Source organism: Sitophilus oryzae, unplaced genomic scaffold (genome assembly GCF_002938485.1).
Source record: "Sitophilus oryzae breed Bouriz unplaced genomic scaffold, Soryzae_2.0 scaffold_1009_pilon_pilon, whole genome shotgun sequence".
NCBI lineage: Eukaryota > Metazoa > Arthropoda > Insecta > Coleoptera > Curculionidae > Sitophilus > Sitophilus oryzae.
This window is the reverse complement of record NW_022145626.1, coordinates 335028-356120: the sequence shown is the minus strand read 5'-3', so window position 1 is coordinate 356120 and position 21093 is coordinate 335028. Positions and strand designations below refer to the sequence as shown.

Below are 21093 nucleotides of genomic sequence, written 5' to 3'. Positions count from 1 at the left end.
AGTATGGTAACAAAAAAATTAAAAAACAACCCCTATTTGAAAGTGAAAATTTAGTGTCGTATGTATTTTTTAATGCCACATCGTAAAAAAACAAAAATTAAAAATTTTGTCCAAAAAAATAAAAAAATTGGGGTGGGCCCCCCTTGTCACTTAAGGGTATAAAAAATAGATAACAGCCTATTCTCAGACCCACTGAATATACATATAAAATTTCATCAAAATCGGTCAAGCCGTTACGGTGAAGTCGGGAGAAGTATGGTAACAAAAAACAACCCCTATTTGAAAGTAAAAATTTAGTGTTGTATGTATTTTTTATTGCCGCATCGTAAAAAACAAAAATTAAAAATTTTGTCCAAAAAAATAAAAAAAATTGGGGTGGGCCCCCCTTGTCACTTAAGGGTATAAAAAATAGATAACAACCAATTCTCAGACCTACTGCATATACATATTAAATTTCATCAAAATCGGTCAAGCCGTTACGGAGAAGTCGGGAGAAGTATGGTAACAAAAGATTTAAAAAAAACAACCCCTATTTGAACGTGAAAATTTAGTTATATATAGTTAGTATTTATTAATGCCACATCGTAAAAAAACAAAAATTAAATATTTTACCCAAAAAATAAAAAAAATTGGGGTAGGCCCCCCTTGTCACTTAAGGGTATAAAAAAATAGATAACAACCTATTTTCAGACCTACTGAATATACATATAAAATTTCATCAAAATCGGTCAAGCCGTTACGGTGAAGTCGGGAGAAGTATGGTAACAAAAAAACAACCCCTATTTGAAAGTAAAAATTTAGTGTTGTATGTATTTTTTATTGCCACATCGTAAAAAAACAAAAATTAAAAATTTTACCCAAAAAATAAAAAAAATTGGGGTAGGCCCCCCTTATCACTTAAGGGTATAAAAAATATATAACAACCTATTTTCAGACCTACTGAATATACATATAAAATTTCATCAAAATCGGTCAAGCCGTTACGGAGAAGTACGTAACAAAAAATTAAAAAAAACCCTATTTGAAAGTGAAAATTTAGTGTTGTATGTATTTTTTAATGCCACATCGTAAAAAAAAACAAAAATTAAATATTTTATCCAAAAAATAAAAAAAATTGGGGTGGGCCCCCCCTTGTCACTTAAGGGTATAAAAAAATAGATAACAAATAATTTCAGACCTACTGAATATACATATAAAATTTCATCAAAATCGGTCAAGCCGTTACGGAGTAGTACGTAACAAAAAAATTAAAAAAAACCTATTTGAAAGTGAAAATTTAGTGTTAAATGTATTTTTAAATGCCACATCGTAAAAAACTAAAATTAAATATTTTGTCCAAAAATAAAAAAAAATTAGGTGGGCCCCCCCTTGCCACTTAAGGGTATAAAAAAATAGATAACAACCTATTTTCAGACCTACTGAATATACATTTGAAATTTCATCAAAATCGGTCAAGCCGTTCCGGATATTCGGGAGAAGTATGGTAACAAAAAATTAAAAAAAAAACAACCCCTATTTGAATGTGAAAATTTAGTGTTAAATGTATTTTTAATGCCACATCGTAAAAAAACTAAAATTAAATATTTTGTCCAAAAAATAAAAAAAATTGGGGTGGGCCCCCCCTTGTCACTTAAGGGTATAAAAAATAGATAACAACCTATTTTCAGACCTACTGAATATACATATAAAATTTCATCAAAATCGGTTAAGCCGTTACGGAGAAGTACGTAACAAAAATTTAAAAAAACCCTATTTGAAAGTGAAAATTTAGTGTTAAATGTATTTTTTTAATGCCACATCGTAAAAAAACAAAAATTAAATATTTTATCCAAAAAATAAAAAAAATTGGGGTGGGCCCCCCCTTGTCACTTAAGGGTATAAAAAATAGATAACAAATAATTTCAGACCTACTGAATATACATATAAAATTTCATCAAAATCGGTCAAGCCGTTACGGAGTAGTACGTAACAAAAAAATTAAAAAAAACCTATTTGAAAGTGAAAATTTAGTGTTAAATGTATTTTTTAATGCCACATCGTAAAAAACTAAAATTAAATATTTTGTCCAAAAAATAAAAAAAATTGGGGTGGGCCCCCCTTGCCACTTAAGGGTATAAAAAATAGATAACAACCTATTTTCAGACCTACTGAATATACATATAAAATTTCATCAAAATCGGTCAAGCCGTTACGGAGAAGTACGTAACAAAAAATTAAAAAAAAACCCTATTTGAAAGTGAAAATTTAGTGTTGTATGTATTTTTTAATGCCACATCGTAAAAAAAACAAAAATTAAAAATTTTGTCCAAAAATTTAAAAAATGGGTGGGCCCCCCCTTGTCATTTAGGGTATAAAAATAGATAAAACCTATTCTCAGACCTACTGAATATACATATAAAATTTCATCAAAATCGGTTAAGCCGTTATGGAGGAGTACGGTATCTAAAACTGTGACAAGACAATTTTTTATATGTATTAGATTTCAGAAATCTGCCTAAACCTTAGCCCGATCCTGTCGTGTTAAGCCACACCCATAATTCCAAACGCACGTGCTTTCAGCGAAAAAATATAATTTTTAAATTCCTTAGATTAGGGCTTGCAGAGCTTCAGCATTTGCCATAAAATAGCGAGCAATTTGTTACAAAACCATATAAATTATATATCACTGTAATCACAAAACTTCAATCTATATCCCTCCTGTAACAGAATTTTAAATTATATTTTTATTTTCGAGAAAATTTAGTCCAAACATAAGGTTTATTTTGTTGATGTTTGACCATCAAAATCTTAAAAATGAACAAGTTATCTAAAAATGTGCCACACGACGGATTTAGTATAATCCTTTATCTTTAATTTTCTTCTTCGTTTGTGTAAAAATACCTAGCCAGTTTGACATAAAACGTTAAATGCCGAACGCTTATTTTGCTACTTTTTCGGACTAGTGAAATGGACTCTTAAGGTTTCCACACGCCCGGATTTTACTGGACAGGTCCGACGGATCTTTAGGGTGTCCGAAGTGGTCCGGTCAAAATTTGAAAAAATATCCGGGAAATATAATCGTAAAAAGAACTTAACTTGTTATTTCACTGTTGAATATTTTAATCGGTACGATGTCACATAATATCTAGTATTCCGACATTATTCGAAAAAAAAAATGTTTTTGCTTTCGGTGCACTCGTGGATTATTATTATTTTGTTATTATATTATTATTTTGTTATTATTTGGTTATGATTACGTGCGCATCATGTAAAGTTGCGTCCACATTGCTCGTGATCCTGCTCGCGCTCTTTCTTTTGATTGTGCTTGCGTTGCTTCCGCCTCCGGTTTGTCGTGTTTCTCAAGATCTTCCAGTTTGCAAGCAACGGCGTCCACATTGTAATGTAATGCTTGCGTTCGTGCTGTTCGAACATGGATGATACCGAAGTATTAACCGATACCTAACCAAACCAAACCGTAAGTATTTTTAATAGCGGCTGCTAGTGCGATCATTATTGCAAAACGAAGAAGATAAAGAGAAAAAAAGGCGGTGTTGGATGTCTAATAATTTCAAAAGTAGATCCCAGCGCAGTGAAAATAAACATCTACGCGATTTACAAACAGACAGAATGTTTTTTAATATTTTGTATCGCGTGTCCGCTACTGATTTTAATTTACTGAGACTTAAAGAGAAGAAAAATACAACTTTTAGGAAGTGTATTCCGGTTTAAGAAAGTGTTAAATAAAGATTGGCCATAACATTAAGATTCTTTGCAACTAGAGACTCACATACCAGTTTGGGTTATTTATTGAAAGTTTCCAAGCAAAGCATTTCAAAAATAATACCAGGCGTATGCCAAAATATAAATAAAGTTCTCAAAGATCAGATTAAGATAAGTAGGCAATATAAATATAGAGTTATATTTTGTTAAAGGTATATTTAATATTATTAATCCACACAAATATTGTGTTTCAAGAGCTATGCGTGGCAGCCTGTTTTCTTCCATGCATTTTACGTGTGCGAACCGTTGTCTTTTTCTTTGCCTACTCTATCTCACTACGTCCTGTATTCCACATTGTTGTCTGACATTTGTGTTCCTAATTCTGTCCCTTCTATTCTTCCCCATTATGGGAATCTTAGGTTCTTCTTTTCTGCGACTCTTAACATGCTTTTGGTTTTATTTGTTTCCTCTCGTATTTCTATGCCATACGTCATTATTGGTCTAATGCAGGTCTTATAAATTTTAATTTTGCTCTCTGTTTGCATGGGGGGAAGGAGTTAGTCCACACAATTTGCCTCAGACGTCCTGACATGGCCTGTTGTAGAATGAATGTAGAATGTACAGGGGGTTTAATCAGAGCGACCTTAAAGATCTATTGTGCCCCACTTCCTTGAGTCATTACACAATCTCTATAACTCATCATACCCCTATTGTAGAGGGGACAGGGTATTTCCCATCCTGCTCTGACAACAGTTCTTCATCCGAGGGGACACACCCTTACACGGTTGGAGTTTGGCCCTCCGTGCCGCTCTTCGCAGTCGAGGAGCTTGCCTCCGGCTGAGGAACCCGTGAGGTGGAGGCTGGTGGATCTGTCTCCATTTTCCCCACCTCTTTAACTTGGTCTCTCCTTAGACCTGATACCGGTGTTGTCCCGTATCTATAATAGAGGATATATCCCTCTTTCTCTATTGCCTCCTTGGATTTGAGGTCAATTCCTATTGTGAGGACCTGACCATGACCCTCCTCCCTCGAGTTGATGACTCGCCAACTCAATGTCCTTACATTGAAGTTCTGACCTTGGATAAGGCTCAGCAGGTAGGTGGAGTCTTTCCCCTTGCACCTCGGCAGAAAGACCGTTATGGCCGCCCCTTTAGGGATGATTTCCACCAACCAATTCGCCGTTTCTTGAGATACACAATCTATGAGGATAATGTCCACCCGAAAGTGTATCCCCGCAAAATACAGCTGACCCACATTTTGTAGATCGTTGTGTTGCGATCCGATTGCCACTACTTCGTCCAGTATAGCCTCTTCTAGAGACGTTTGCTGGTCGATGGTCAGAGCAACCTCTGGGAAATCCTTTGGCAGCACCGCCATTTTCACTTGTACAGCAATAGCGGCAAAGCTGGTGATACGTCCCTGCTTGCCTCCCGGTGTTGGACGGCTTTCCGTCCTGGCTTTTTTCTCTCCCTGTCGGATTGAGGTGAGAGGCTCTCGCTCCCTCTCTTGCCCTTTGATAGAGATGAGTCAGTTTTTTTCTAGGTTTCTTTACTCTCCCCTTTTCGGAGGAGTGTTTTCGCTTTTGCTACCTCTGGAGCAAGTCCTTCGTGGAGCAGTCGGAGGTATCTCTGTGCTTCTGCTCCGCTAAGACCTACTCTCAGAGAATCGTCTAGCTCGTCTGGTTGACCCAGGTCGGGTAGACGAAACGGTAGCTTATGTCGCTTATTGGGTCTAGAGGTAGGCTCCCGACCCTTGCTGGAGAAGGTGGTAGCTTATCCCAAGCAAGTGTCAGCCGCCCCTCCTGTAGTTTCTTTTGGATTTGGCCCCTTGGAATTTTCATTTGTAATGTTCCCAGTGTCGCTAGGGGGCTTCCCCACAACTTCACCGGTGGTGTTTTTAATACTAGATCTCATAGTGATCCCACGAGTCGCTAGGGATATTCAGTCCACTTCTACAGAGCCCCGCATGCAGAAGTAAGGGGTAAATACAATGGAGAGCCTCCTGTTGCCCCAAGGTTGAGGCTAATGGCTAGTCCTCTATCTAGCCACGCATCCCTTTGACCTGGTCCCGCCATCGTAGGATTTAAGTTTTTGGTGAGGTTGTCTCTTCTTGGTCCAGGTGGTTAAGCCAAGTGGAAGAGTGGCCTCGTAGAAGATAGATGTCCCCTCCTCGGAGGATGAAATGGTGATGAATGTCCACTCCTGAGATAATAGACTGTATGATGAGTTATAACTCAAGAAAGGGGGACAAAATAGATCTTTAAGGTCGCGGTAATTATTAACCTCCCTTCCACTAATTCTACTACTACTCGGGTATTATCTCGTTAGTTAAACTTTACATACCAAAATAAATTCATAATTTATTTTTCAACTAAGTCCTCATTTTGTCCGGATTTCAGAGCTTCATTGTCCGAAATTTCCAAAACCTTTTATGAAAACCCTATTCTGACTAAGCACCATTCATTGATTCATGATTATAACGTGATGCGGTCAAGCCTCAAAGACGTTTTTCAGATGACGACAAGAAACATATACAGGGTTGTTCACCACATACGACACGGAGTATTGTAGCTAAACGATTAGATTTTTACAAATTGTAATTTTTGGGTTCGTTGAAGGACTATTAGAGCTACAATTTAAAAATATTTTCACAAGATACAGAGTGTCCCAAATAAATAAAAAATATCAAAGTTGTATTTTTTTAAATGGAACACCCTGTATATTATTACATTTTTAGTTTCTACGATTAAAATAAAGGTAAATTTGATAAAGGTTTATTACACTTAAACCTTATCGTTTTTGAAATATTTTCAATTTTGTGTAATTGCAGTCAAAATTTTAAGGCTTCATTTCTCCAAGGGTATCAAAGTTTTTAATACTAAATATTTACTGAAGTTTATGTATTGATCAGTTATTGTGTTGCAATAATAAAAATTATACTACCTTATACAGAGTGTCTAAAATTTTATTTTAAATAATTACTAGCTTTAAACGGCAATAACTTCTTTAATTTAAATAGAACACCCTGTATATTTTATGAGATGCACAATTTAATTATCTATCAAATTGTATTACGCCATTTTTTACCTATCGCTTTAAGTTTCCGTAGAAAATGCATTTTCTTGTAATTTTAAATTCATTTATCAATATACCCATGGAATACTGACATTTTAGATTATTTTTAAAGATGTACCAAATTTTTAAAGAGTACAGATACTAATATTGTCGATATAGTTTGTTTATTTCATTAAAAAATAAAAAAAACTGTTTAAATATTTGTTAAAGAGGACCAATTAATATGATTCCAGTATTCAAACTACATTAATTGACTGTTTGCGTTGATTAATAGTAATTGGTCCAAATACTAAAAAACTTAATTTTTTATGTGTATTAGACAGTGTGGTAAAAAGTAACACTTTAAAAATGATATTTCATTTTTGAAAAATGCTTATTTATAACAACAAAGACATCCATTTTTATAACTTATTATTATATTGATTTCTGATTCCAAATCCACATTTATTTAGAATAATTTATTAACGAACATAATTAAGTATGTAATTAATTAGTATTTGGGCGGAAATAATGGTGTATATTTAATTAATGGTATATTCTTTTATAAAGATTTAAATAGTTGTCTTTTTGCATACAAATGGGCTAGTAACATTATCGTTTTGCTAAAAACGATAATATTACAAGCCTGCACATTTCGTACATTTGTTGCTTTAAAAACAATCTAAAATGTCAATATTCCATAGGTATATTGATAAATGAGGTCTAAATTATAAGAAAATGCATTTTCTACGAAAACTTGAAGGGATGGGTAAAAAGTGGTATAATACAATTTGATAGACAATTAACTTATGCATCTGATTCTCCTAAAATATACAGGGCGTTCCATTTAAATTAAACAAGTTATTGCCGTTTAAAGTTAGTAATTATTTAAAATAAAATTTTAGACCCTCTGTATAAGGTAGTATAATTTTTATTATTGCAACACAATAACTGATCAATAAATAAACTTCAGTAAAAATTTAGTATTAAAAACTTTGTTACCCTTGGAGAAATGAAGCCTTAAAATTTTGACTGCAATTTCACAAAATTGAAAATATTCCAAAAACGGTAAGGTTTAAGTGTAATAAACCTTAATCAAATTTACCTTTATTTTAGTGGTAGAAACTAAAAATGTAATAATATACAGGGTGTTCCATTTAAAAAAATACAACTTTGATATTTTTTATTTATTTGGGACACTCTGTATCTTGTAAAAATATTTTTAAATTGTAGCTCTAATAGTCCTTCAACGAACCCAAAAATTACAATTTGTAAAAATCTAATCATTTAGCTACAATACTCCGTGTCGTATGTGGTGAACAACCCTGTATATGACGCATAACTAAGTATAATGTATAACGGCTTAGAAATACACGCTCATATCGGAAAATGTTTTTGCTGGTTTACACTTTTTAATAAATACATATACATAAATGCTTACCTTATAATAATCACATGTATATACATCTCTGCTCATGCCAAAATCGGCGATTTTAACTACGGGTCCTTGGGCGACCAGACAATTCCTGCAGGCCAAGTCTCTGTGCACGAACCTTTGCGATGCCAAATATTCCATGCCTTTGGCTATTTGCAACGATACTCCCAGAAGATCTTCCGTTGATAATTGAGGTACAGTTGGCGGACTGTCATCGGATCCGGCGGACCATCGATGTTGACTACGCAGGACCCCAGCCAGATCGCCGTGCTCCATGTACTCGAATACCATCATGGGACATACGTTACCTTCTGTAAAATGCAATAAAACAACGTACTTTATTAGTTTGAGAGTAGGAAGTAAAACTAATACTCGGTCGCTCGAGTAATCCTCTTTATTCGTCGACGATTACTAGGCATGCAACTAAGACCGTGTGTGGCGTACCGTGCTCACTAGAATACAAGGTATAGGGGTATACAAGGTATAGGGGATAACCATCCAAACACAATACTTGCTCACATTGTTATGTATATAATTGTATTGTTATATATATAATTGTATTGTTATACAGGGTGACGCCGCGGCGGCTCCAAGGAGAACGACAGTTTGTATTGAAATGGAATTTTGTGAGCATATGTAGGTTAATTCAGAGCACTTTTTAAAAATATAGAGAATTCTACAGGTTTCCTAAAAAAATGTTACATATCAAAGTTGTGTTTTTTGTAATGGAACACCCTATATATTAATTGATTTTTAGATTCTGGGTGAAAAATAAAGGTGAGTTTTATCAGAGAAGTATGACTATTGAAGTAAGGTTTTTGACATACTTAACATTTTCCAGAAATAAAGAACAATTTTTAAATTACAATAAAAGCTACCTAAATTGAAATTTACCCGGTATAGCCTAATATGTAGTTAAGTTAATTATTGTACTTTAAACCAAATTAAAACTTGGTCCAAAAAGTTATACAGGGTGAGACAAAATTAATATTGAACGTTGGTCGCTTTTAAAAGCATGTTACTATGTTATTTTAAATGGAACACCCAATATATTATTCCGATATTCAATGGAGAACTCATATCTCTTCAAAATACCGTATGATCGAAAAAAACGGCGTCCAGTTGGCTGGGAAATGAACATCAATGACATTTCCCATATAAATTTACATATAAAATGACAGCGATCTTCATTTTATAGCCATCGCTGATGCCGTTTTTTCTCGATCATACGGTACTATTAAGGTTGCCTAGCCCGCAAACAAAGATTTTCCTAGATATTTTCATTTACATGATTTGATCTGAGTAGATCTTTATTATTTGATAAATTCAATTCAATTCAAAAGTACTTTATTGTTAAAAAAATATATAAATTTTTATTAACAAAGCATATTCCTAAATCTAAACCTAAAATATCTATTGCCAGCAATTTTAACATATAAAAACAGTTCCATAAAAAGCAAACAAACGCGTGTAAATATAAAAACAAAAAGTAAAAAAATTGTGTAGATATAAGATTGAACAAAATACAACCATTTAAACAAACAAACAAAATTCAGGAAATAGGTTTAAACAACTAAGTAAAATAAGATACAATACATAGAATAAAGATAAGATAAAATATTTCTAAATTCTAAATATTAATATCAAGGGTGTCCCGGTAGAATTCGTCAACGCTGTAAAATGCCCTACTTAAAAGTTCCCTTTTCAGTAGCCTCCGGAAGGTTTTTGTGGAATTAACCAATCTTAAAGCAACCGGCAGATGATTAAAGACCTTTCGGCCTTCATATATTATAGATCTCTTGACCAAGGTGGCAAGGGCAGATTCAGGGTTTGGCGAGTAACAATATTGGGTATAGGACCCTGTAGTCTGTTACGATTTTTAAAAATAAGGGATGATGTTTCCAGAATAAAAAGAGATGGTAGAGTAAGAATCTTTTGAGCTTTGAAGTATTGTCTACAGGATTCGTTATGTGGTACATTTACAATAAATGGTATGGCCTTTTTGTAAAATAAACAGAATGTTTAGCAGACCCTAATTAGCCACACCCCAGAATGGTATTCCATACCGGAGATGAGACTCAAACAAACTAAAATAGACCGTCCTTGCCACTTGTGAACCCAGTTCTTCCCTAATTGCCCTAACAGCAAAGCATCCAGAAGACAACTTGCCACTTAAGGCCAGAATATGATCTTCAAATCGCAGATTTCCATCAATAATAATTCCTAGGAATCTAGTCGCAGGAATTCCTGTAAGCAAACCCCCCTCGAAGTGGAGATTTGCGATGTCACACCTAAGCCCAACAACATGTATCTTGGATAAATTTAAGCAAAGGTGATTTGAGTTAAACCACTCTTTAATGAAGGATAAGTCCTTGCTTATGATTCCCCTTAAGATGCTCAATGTCCTTGGCCTGCCATAATATTGAAGTGTCATCTGCAAAGAGTGTGAAATATCCAGAGATGTGCAGTTCTGTCAAATCGTTAATGTATAATAAGAATAAAATAGGCCCCAAAACAGAGTCCTGTGGAACACCGCAACAGACATTTAACGGCGAGGATTTTTTTCCCGAGCACATGACACACTGATATCTACCCTCAAGATATGATCTAAACCAGGCAAGAGCACGCCCACGAAAACCATACTTCTCGAGCTTCAGTAAGAGAATTTCGTGATCCACGCAATTAAAAGCCTTGCATAGATCACATAACACAGCCACCATTACTAAAATCTAGGTTTGGTTTGGTCTTTGGATATGTCTGACGTTACTTCAATATAGCTGTCTAATTAGTGCGACTTTAACAACTAGTTATCATTTTGTGTCAGTTAAAACAAAAAAAATTCTTAAAAATTTTCCGAATATGCAAATTTATCCTACATCAGAGAGAATTGATATGATTCTATTAGTTGGTGAATGCAGTGTGCATTCGCCAATTAATAGAATACTTAAATGCTCTTGATTTTATCTAATCTGGTTTTTTATTGGGGATATGTTAAAGACAGTATTTACAAAACTCGACCAACTATTGTCGACAACATGAGAGAAATTATTGTAGCTGCTTTTCGAGGCAGAACTCCACATATGCCTTTTAAAATAAAAAGATCCTTTTGAAAAGACAATCATTTTATGCAGTTAACAGGAAAGGAAGCATTTTGAGCATTTGATTTCATCTAGCTAATTTTTGTCACATAATTATAGGTTTATATCTAGTTTTAATTCTGTAATAATTAAAATATGTTTTAAACGTGTATCTTTTTATTACCGTTGAATATTTTACTCTACAATCTTTAATTTTTGTTAAATTAACAAAAGGTATATCACACAGCCACCTAGATTTTTTGAAATAATAAAGATCTACTGACGCAAAATCATAAAAAATAAAATATCTAGGAAAATCTTTATCTGAGGGGTAGGCAACCTTAATAATAAAATGAAGATATGAATGAAGAATGATTTTGAAGATATATAAATTCCCCATTGAACACCGGAAAAATATACTGGGTAAAACAAAGGAGTAATATGCCTTTAAAAGTGACTAATGTTCCATATTAATTTTGTTTCACCCTGTATAACTTTTCGGGTCAAATTTCAATCTGGTTTAACATACAATAGTTACTGTAATTATATATCGGGATATACAAGGTCAACTAAAATTTAGGTAGCTATTATCGAAATTTAGAATTTACTCTTCATTTTCACAAAATGTGAAATATGTCAAAATCCTTAGATTTCAAGTATATGCTTCCTTAATAAAACTCACCTTTATTTTTTTCTAGAATCCGAAAATCAATTAATACATAGGGTATTCTATTAAGAACACAACTTTGATGTGTAACTTTTTTGGGGACACCCTGTATAATTCTATATATTTTTATAAAATGCTTTCAGTTAACTTACATAAGCTGCCAAAATTTCATTTCGATAAAAACTACCGTTCTCCTTGGAGCTTCCGTGGCGTATGAGAGGGGCCACCCTGTACATAAGCTCATTTATCAAATCTTATTTGGAAGTCAATCCATTTTATTCTATAAATGAATTTTTGCTAAATCGCAATAAAAGCTAATTTTCACATCATAAAAGCTAGTTTTCAGTAGCTGGTGCCAGTAGCAGGTGAGACAAAGTTAAAGAGATGGAGAATCTCAGCCGGAGACAAGCTCGTGGACTGCGAAGGGCACGGAGGGCCAAACCCCAACCGTGAAAGGGTGTATACCCGAGTGTATACCCTCGTAGGAGGTAGACGTCTGCTCCTTGGAGGAAGAGTATCTGTTGTCAGAGGAGGAAGGAAAAGCCCTGGCCCCCGTACAACAGGAAAGTCCCCAAGCATGATGAGTTATTTATAGACTGTGTGAAGAGTTATAACTCCAAAAAGGGGGACACCATAGACAATAAATACATCTTCAAGGTCGGGCTTATTAACCCCTCTCACACTCACTCTACATTTTACAAGGTACAGGGTGGGTCAAATTGGACCCTTTTAAAGGGAAACACCCTTTTTTACAGGAGATAGACGAAAACTAATATCGGTGTCTGGAGCTCATTTTTTATCAAAAACGTGATGTCTGTGATGCAACCGCACGTCGATATCTGTTACCGTTTATGAGTTACTGGGTGTTTTTCAAAAATGTGCATTTTTAACAAATCACTATCACTCTTTTGCTATGGGAAATTTTGTATTTTTATGAAAACATTTCCAAAGCACCTTTTTACGTAGAATTTGATGGTTTAAGTATATTTTTTTTTAAATGAATAATTTAAGAATTATCAACAGAAAATTTTATTTTTTATATGGGACACCCTGTATATTTTTAATTCATTGAAAATAATTTACCTTTCCAAAAATATAGCACACTTGATATTTTGCTCGATTCCTCTTCGAGATATAGAGTTTTTAAAAATTCGCCCACTTTGAATAAGTATAGGCCTCGAAGTAGGCTTTGAACCGCGCCGGCTGTAATGCAAAAAAATTGTAGCTCTGGGCAGCAATTAAAACGAAAATAATATTTGCAATGAGAGATTTTGAATTTTATAAGAATTTAAACTATATTTAACAACATAAACACATTAAAGCTATATCTAATAACAATAAAAATTAATAACAAACCAAGACATGAGATTTTCCAACAGGTGTTGACTACGACATGTTGACCGTCTTTCATAGACAATTCACAGACAATAGTGTTAAAAATGCACTCATTAACTCAATGGGTGTGAAAGATAGCCTCGCATAACCGCTAAGTAGTTTATTGTAGTATAGATAAATAGATAGATAGATAGATAATGCTTTATTTATTTCTTTATTGTATAATACAAAAAGAAACCCAAAAAAGGGCATGGAAACAATGTCAGTAAAAAATTTTAAAAGAAAATAACTGCATATTTCAACAAAAAATGAACTATATGAACAAAAATAAATAGTAATATTAAAATTAAATATTTTATGAAAATAATACTAATAATGAATTAAATCTATGTATGTATAGACAGATAACAACACAAAATTATACTTACAATAAATAACAAATTTAGATCAAATGATACAAAACAAAAGTAAAAACATACGGGTGTGGTTGTTTTTACAACAATATACAATCGATGTTAAATATGACACAAGGCGCTCTTATCACTGTTTAGAAATTCCGCGAGGGAATAAAAAGCTCCTCTGCACAAAAGGATGTTTAAGCATTTTTTAACTTTGTTTTTAGTCATAGACAAGGTAAAATTTTCCGGAAGGGAATTGAATATTTATATTAGAGAGTAATCTATATTTTTTTGAAGATAGCTGAAATTATATTTATCCGAAACCAGCTGTAATCTGTGTCTAGTATCATATTCATGTTCGAGCCTACGGTGTCCAAATAAATTCCAGTTTTCCAGGACAAACACCACAGCCTCCAAAATATACATGGAAACAACTGTAAGAACGTTATGTTCAACAAAAATCTCCCTGCAGCTTTCTTGCTGACTCAATCCGAAGATACTACGTAAGCATTTTTTCTGTATTCGCAATATTCCTTCCACCCCCGTGGAGTTGCCCCAAAAAATAATACCATACTTAAATCTGGAATAGATAAAAGCATAGTAAGCTGACATAGCAGCATCGATCCCCACGGACCCCGATATTACTTAAGTTTTAGATGCCAGTACTTCAATATGGTGAAGCCAATCCAAACGTCTATCGATCGTTAAACCAAGAAATGAAACGCTATTTACTGAACATATTTCCTGTTGCTCGTGCTGGAGGATAAAGGGAATTGAGTATCGATTGCTAAATAACATACACTGTGTATTGGATATATTGAGAGATAGTCCAATAGAGTGAAAATACTTCGACAAATCGGACACAGCCAATGGGACTCTGGTTGAGAGTGAAAGGACATCACTTGCACTGAAAAGCACAGTCGTATCATCAGCACATAATACTGTTTGTTCCTGAATAATGTGGGGCACCTCATTTGTATACAGTATATAAAGAAGTGGACCCAATATTGAACCTTGCGGCACCCCCTTTTCAATGATTACCTTGTTAGAAACTATTATTTTTCTGCCATTCAAATCAAAGTCAATAACCTGCTGTGTTCGCCCACACAAGTATGACTTCATCAGTTCTAAAGCCCTTCCTCGAATACCATACCCATCCAACCTATTCAGCAAAATATTGTGATCTACACTGTCGAAAGCTCTGGAAAGGTCCAGGCACATTACAAGTGTCTGATTCTTATTGTTAAGCGAGTCAATGGCAAAAGAGAGCGCTTGATACAAGCCCCGAATTGTCGACATTCCCTTCCTGAAACTATACTGCTGATCAGATAATACTGCATTCCTCTCTAAGAAATTTGTTAGCCTAATATGTATAACATATTCAAAAACTTTACTAATACCAGTTAACAGAGATATGGGTCTATAGTTTTTCATTTCATCTTTTTCACCTTTTTTAAAAATAGGTCTAATATAAGCGTTTTTCAATTTAGTCGGAAAAACTCCCGAAACAAAACATGCATTAATAATGTGCGCTAAAGGTTCTGATACAATATCTGCCACTTTTTTTAAAGCCGATATGGGGATTTCGTCATCACCAACAGATTTTTTATTTTTTAAATTTTGAATAGTGTTAAAGACTTCCTGTTTATCGGTAGGTATTAAAAAAAATGATTGTGATAGTTTATTGTTACGTGGCAGATTTTCAACCTTATGAGCATCAATATCGGGACACAAATTGACAAAATATTTGTTAAACGAACTTACAGCTGCATAAGGGCTGTCATATTTGCCCGAAAAACTGTGAAATAAGCTACTACTCACATTATTATTATTAACAATATTATTAACTATTTGCCAAGTTGCTCTGGTTTTTTTTAGCATTGTAAATAAAATTTCGATTAGACATTATTTTTGCTTCTTTAATAACGTTTTTTAATATATAACAATACTTGTTGTAATATTTAATGCTGACTTGCCCTGTAAGTTTTTTAAAGTATAAGACGCGCTTGTGTCGACATGATATCTTTATTCCTCTTGTAATCCAGCATCTTGATTTAGGAGTTGTATTATATTTTTTTGTTACAAATATTCTGTCAGAGAGAGTTGTGAAAATGTTCAAAAAACAATTGTAGGCGTCGTCAGGCAAAATTGAAGAGTAAACGGGCGACCAATCTATTCTGGTCGTATTCTATATTCGTCTCTAAAACTTTCAACACGATTTTTTGAAAAAGATTTTTTAAATTTATGTTGGCATTTGTGCTTAGTCTTTATATCATTAACTATCATGTTAAGACATTGAGCAAAATGATCAGACAAAGATGTATCTACAACTTTAGAATTGAAATCTACAAAATTTACAAATATATTATCAATAAGCGAAGATGAATCTCTTACTTCTCTAGTTTTTTCAAAAATTGTTTGATGAAGATTATTTGCCAGTAACAGGTTAAGGAAAATCTTGTTTTTTAAATTCGCTTGCAAGAGATTCAAATTGAAATCGCCAGCAACAACTATTTTAAAAATTACATACTTTAAAGTTATATATGACAAAATGTCTTCTAGTTTATCTATAAATTCGTCGAAAGATCCAAGTCCTCTTCTTAGTTATTAATCTTTCTTTATAGTTATTAACCAATATCGCAAATCGCAATATCGCAAAGAGGGATCTTGGTTAGCTAATCAATTATTCTCGAAATTGGCCGCAAAAGTTACCTGATAACTTCAGCGTTCTGAGACTTATGTCTAGCCCCAGCAGGCAACTATTAAGCCCAACCAATCACGTTAGAGTTTTTGACCAAACACAAATGAATTAACATCCTCCAAATAACCACGCTAACCAATCTGATTGGTCAAGCTTAATAGTTGCCTGCTGGGGCTAGACACTTCTCGTTCTGAGGCGGTGGAACGTGGTAGTCCTCGTCTTGCTTGAAAAATATGTTTTCGAGTTCCATTAGGGGCAGATCATCGACAAGGGGTCCAAAGCCTACTAGTTAAAAGTGCCGAACTTTTAATAATTCTGTATTTCAAAGATGATTATAACAAAATATCAAGTGTGCTATATTTTTGGAAAGGTAATTTTATGTTCTTTTCATTTAGTTAAAAATATACAGGGAGTCCCTAATAAAAAATAAATTTTTCTGTTAATAACTCTTAAATTATTAACTTTAAAAAAATTATACTTAAATCATTAACTTCTGCGTAAAAAGGTGCTTTGGAAATGTTTTCATAAAAATAGAAAATTTTCCATAACAAAAAAGTTACAGCGATTTGTTAAAAATGCACATTTTTGAAAACACCCCGTAACTTCGAAACGGTAACAGATATCAATATGCGGTTTTCACCATCATGTTTTTGATAAAAGTTGAGCTCCAGACACCGATATCAGTTTTCGTCTATCTCCTATAGAAAAGGGTGTTTCCCTTTAAAAGCGTCGAATTTGATCCACCCTGTAAATCATTCGTTCTATTTTTTTTTTCTGTTTATTTTACAGGAAATGTCTAAATACAATATTTACCTCTAGGTACAACACCCACAAAAGATAATATATTTCTATGTTGAAATGCACTCATTATTTCAACTTCTCTAAAGAAATCCTCTTCTGCTTCTTTGGTAGCAGAATCTTTGAGTACTTTAATGGCTACTATATCACGTGTATCTGCATCCTTTAACAATTCTCCTGAAAACAAAAAAAAAAATATTTATTAACATAATCTTAGCTAAAAATGTATAAAATGGTATTCAATTTTGATATACTTACATACAGGGTTGTTCACCACATATGACACGGAGTATTGTAGCTAACGATTAGATTTTTACAAATTTTAAGTTTTGGGTTCATTGAAGGACTTTTAGAGCTACAATTTAAAAATATTGTTACAATGTCCCAAATAAGTAAAAAATATTATAGTTGTATTTTTTTTAAATGGAAGACCCTGTATATTATTCTATTTTTAGATTCTACGATTGAAATAAAGGTAAATTTAATTAAGGTTTATCACACTTAAACCGTACAGTTTTTGAAATATATTTAATTTTGTCAAATTGTAGTAAAAATTTTAAGGCTTCGTTTCTCCAATGGTATCAAAGATTTTTATACTAAATATTTACTGAAGATTATTTATTGATCAGATATTGTGTTGCAATAATAAACAAAATACTACATTATACAGAGTGTCTAAAAATTTATATTAATTAATTACTTGCTTTAAACGGCAATAACTTGTTTAATTTAAATAAAACACCCTGTATATTTTACGAGAATCAGATGCACAATTTAATTGTCTATTAAATTGTATTATACCATTTTTTACCTATCTCTTTAAGTTTTCGTAGAAAATGTATGTTTTTATAATTTAGACCTCATTTGTCACTATACTCTTGGAATATTAACATTTTAGATTATTTTTAAAGATGTAACATATTTTTAAACAGTACAGATACTAATATCACAGCTAATATTATCCATATGCATATATGTTTGTTTCATTAAAAAATAAAATAAAAAACTGTTTTAATATTTTTTGTTAAAGAGAACCAATTAATATGATCCCAGTATTCAAACTACATTAATTGACTGTTCACGTTGATTAATAATAATTGCTTCAAATACTAAAAAACTGAATTTGGTATTTGTATTAGACAGTTTGGTAAAAAGTAACACCTTAAAAATTTTATTTCATTTTTTGACGAATGCTTATTTACAACAGACACTTTATATTGATTTCTGAGTCAAATCCACATTTATTTAAATAATTTATTAATTAAAACAATTAAGTACGTAATTAAATAATTTTTGGACGGAAATAATAATGGTATATTTAATTGGTATACTCTTTTACAAAGATTTAAAAACTTTACTTTTTGTAAACAAATGGTCTTACATAATTATTATTTTTACCACCTGTAAATTTTGCACATACGTTGCTTTAAAAAAATCTAAAATGTTAATATTCCATGGGGTATAGCGATAAATGAGGTCTAAATAATAAGAAAATGCATTTTCTACGAAAACTTAAAGAGATAGGCTCGGAGATAGGTAAAAACTGGTGTAATACAATTTGATAGACAATTAAATTGTGCATCTGATTCACGTAAATATACAGGGTGTTCTATTTAAATTAAAGAAGTTATTGTCGTTTAAAACTGGTAATTATTTAATATCAATTTTTGGACACTCTGTATAAGGTAGTATAATTTTTATTATTGCAACACAATATCTGATCAATAAATAATCTTCAGTAAATATTTAGTATTAAAAACTTTGATACCCTTGGAGAAAAATAAAGCCTTAATTTTTTTTACTGCAATTTCACAAAATTAAAAATATTTCAAAAACGATAAGGTTTAAGTGTAATAAACCTTAATAAAATTTGCCTTTATTTCAATCGTAGAATTTAAAAATAGAATAATATACAGGGTGTTTTATTTAAAAAAATACAACTAAGATATTTTTTACTTATTTGGGACACTCTGTATCTTGTAAAATTATTTTGAATTGTAGCTCTAATGGTTTTTCAACGAATCGAAAACTTACAATTTGTAAAAATCTAATCGTTTAGCTACAATACTCCATGTCGCATGTGGTGAACAACCCTGTATATTTTTGTCTAAATAAATGTTTTCAGGAAACGCCTCTAGTAACGGATCGAAAGAAGGAAGGGAATAATATAGCACTTTATTATTGATTTTATGAGAAAAATAAATATATGTTTCGTTCTTTATAAAAAAAAACGTCATAAACAAGCTCTATTTACTGAGAAAAAACACGTCTAAAAATACGAAAATCTACAAAATAATAGGAATACGCATTTTTGCTAAAACTAAAGTGTTCTGGGATAGTTCCATTTACGTATCTTAAATAGGATTTTCTTTTTTCTTTGTATTTTTTGCTTTTGAATCTCCTTCATATGAATATAAAAACCTTTTGAAACAAAAAAAAAACAAATTTGTTTTACTACAAAAAAAAACCACTGAAAAGATGTTTTACTTATGCTGTGTTTATTTATGTTATGTTCATTAAAATCAGAGAAGCGATAACCATACCTGATATCAAAGAAGCGATAACCATACATGATTTGTCAGCATGTATGGTTCACATGGCAAAGAGTAAATTTTAACGCAAAAATTATTACAAAAAATTGGCGCCGAGAGGCACGTATAGCCGCCCATACTAAAATATGTTAATAAAAAGTTTTTAGGCAGTTTTTTAGTTTCAAAGTAAAGGAATTTTTCCAATTTTGGTCCGCGGTTATTTCCCCTATCCGCCACCTGGGATCGCGTTCGATGGGAGTTTGGAGTTCTCCACACGGATTTTCTCAAAAACGGACTACGGAAACACCGAATATCTCAAAAACTGCGACGTTGACTGATTTTGATGTTATTACAAATTTTGTTGCAAATATTATTCCTAATCTTAAATTGAAAACCGCGTATTACTTCTTTGCTTTTAATGAACACAACATATAAGTGAAGCATTAAAAACAATTAAAAATAATCATATACAGAAAGTTTGAGGTATTTTTGTTTTACCTCATTAAGTAATTGTTAGCAGGTAGTAAAATGTTAATTTGGATGTTTAACTTGATATAATAACTATTTTATTTTCTAGATTTTCTTAGAGTGCAAGTGGCGAAATACCTATATGACTTATTAGAAAAAAAAACATTTTTTCTTTAAAGCTTAACATCCTGGTGTAGAACTCTGTAACTAAACAGCGATCGGTAGCGATCAGAGATATAGACATAACTATCTCTATATCTCTGGTAGCCATGAAGAAATACTATCTTTGGCCATAGAAACTAAACGGCAAGCGACAGTATTCTTCATCGCTACCGATCGCTATTTAGTTACACCCCTGTATCTTAAAATCTACGCATTTTCGGACCCATGTTTATAGGAGTTTTTTTTTTCCATTTTTTTTTTGATGAGGAATCATTCACTGAAATCTGGCAGTGCATTTTTCTAACACTCTGTAGAATATTAAGAAAACCTAAGAAGAGGAAGCAAATAGGTTTCAATATAAAAAATAAACAACACTATAATGTATCGGTTTAAATAAGGCGAAAATATAAAACGGTACATCCAAGCTACATAACCTTGACCATGATCTACGAAATATATTTTAATATTAATGAAGCTCAATGTCTAAAAAATGTTTAATTCACCATAGCGAGTCGAGTCGTCTATGTAATACAGAATCGTATTTACCAAATTTTCTAAGAGTAAAAGAAATACTTCAGTTTCGCTTGATAATAAAATAATTTATTATTTTTAAAGTGAAACTTCTTTACGCGCGACGGGAGTAGAAATTCAAGGCCGCGGCACGCGCCACGAAAGTAGTAACGACCGAAAAAGTGGTAAGCGAATGGGAAAGTAGAGATGGGCCTTTAGAGCGTCGGTCGCGGCGTTAAAAAATATAAATTTTATGTGT

General features: G+C 32.7%; 1 protein-coding gene across 1 annotated transcript in view; it reads right to left on the bottom strand.

Moving 5' to 3' along the window:
- The window catches only part of LOC115874104 (BDNF/NT-3 growth factors receptor-like), a 269157-nt gene that overhangs the window by 23377 nt on the left and 224687 nt on the right, over positions 1–21093 (bottom strand). The window contains exons 6-7 of the mRNA XM_030889183.1: positions 17179–17340; positions 8194–8498 (exon numbers count right to left, since the gene is read on the bottom strand). Of these exons, the coding sequence (XP_030745043.1) occupies positions 8194–8498; positions 17179–17340 (467 nt within the window). The remainder of the gene's footprint in view (positions 1–8193; positions 8499–17178; positions 17341–21093) is intronic.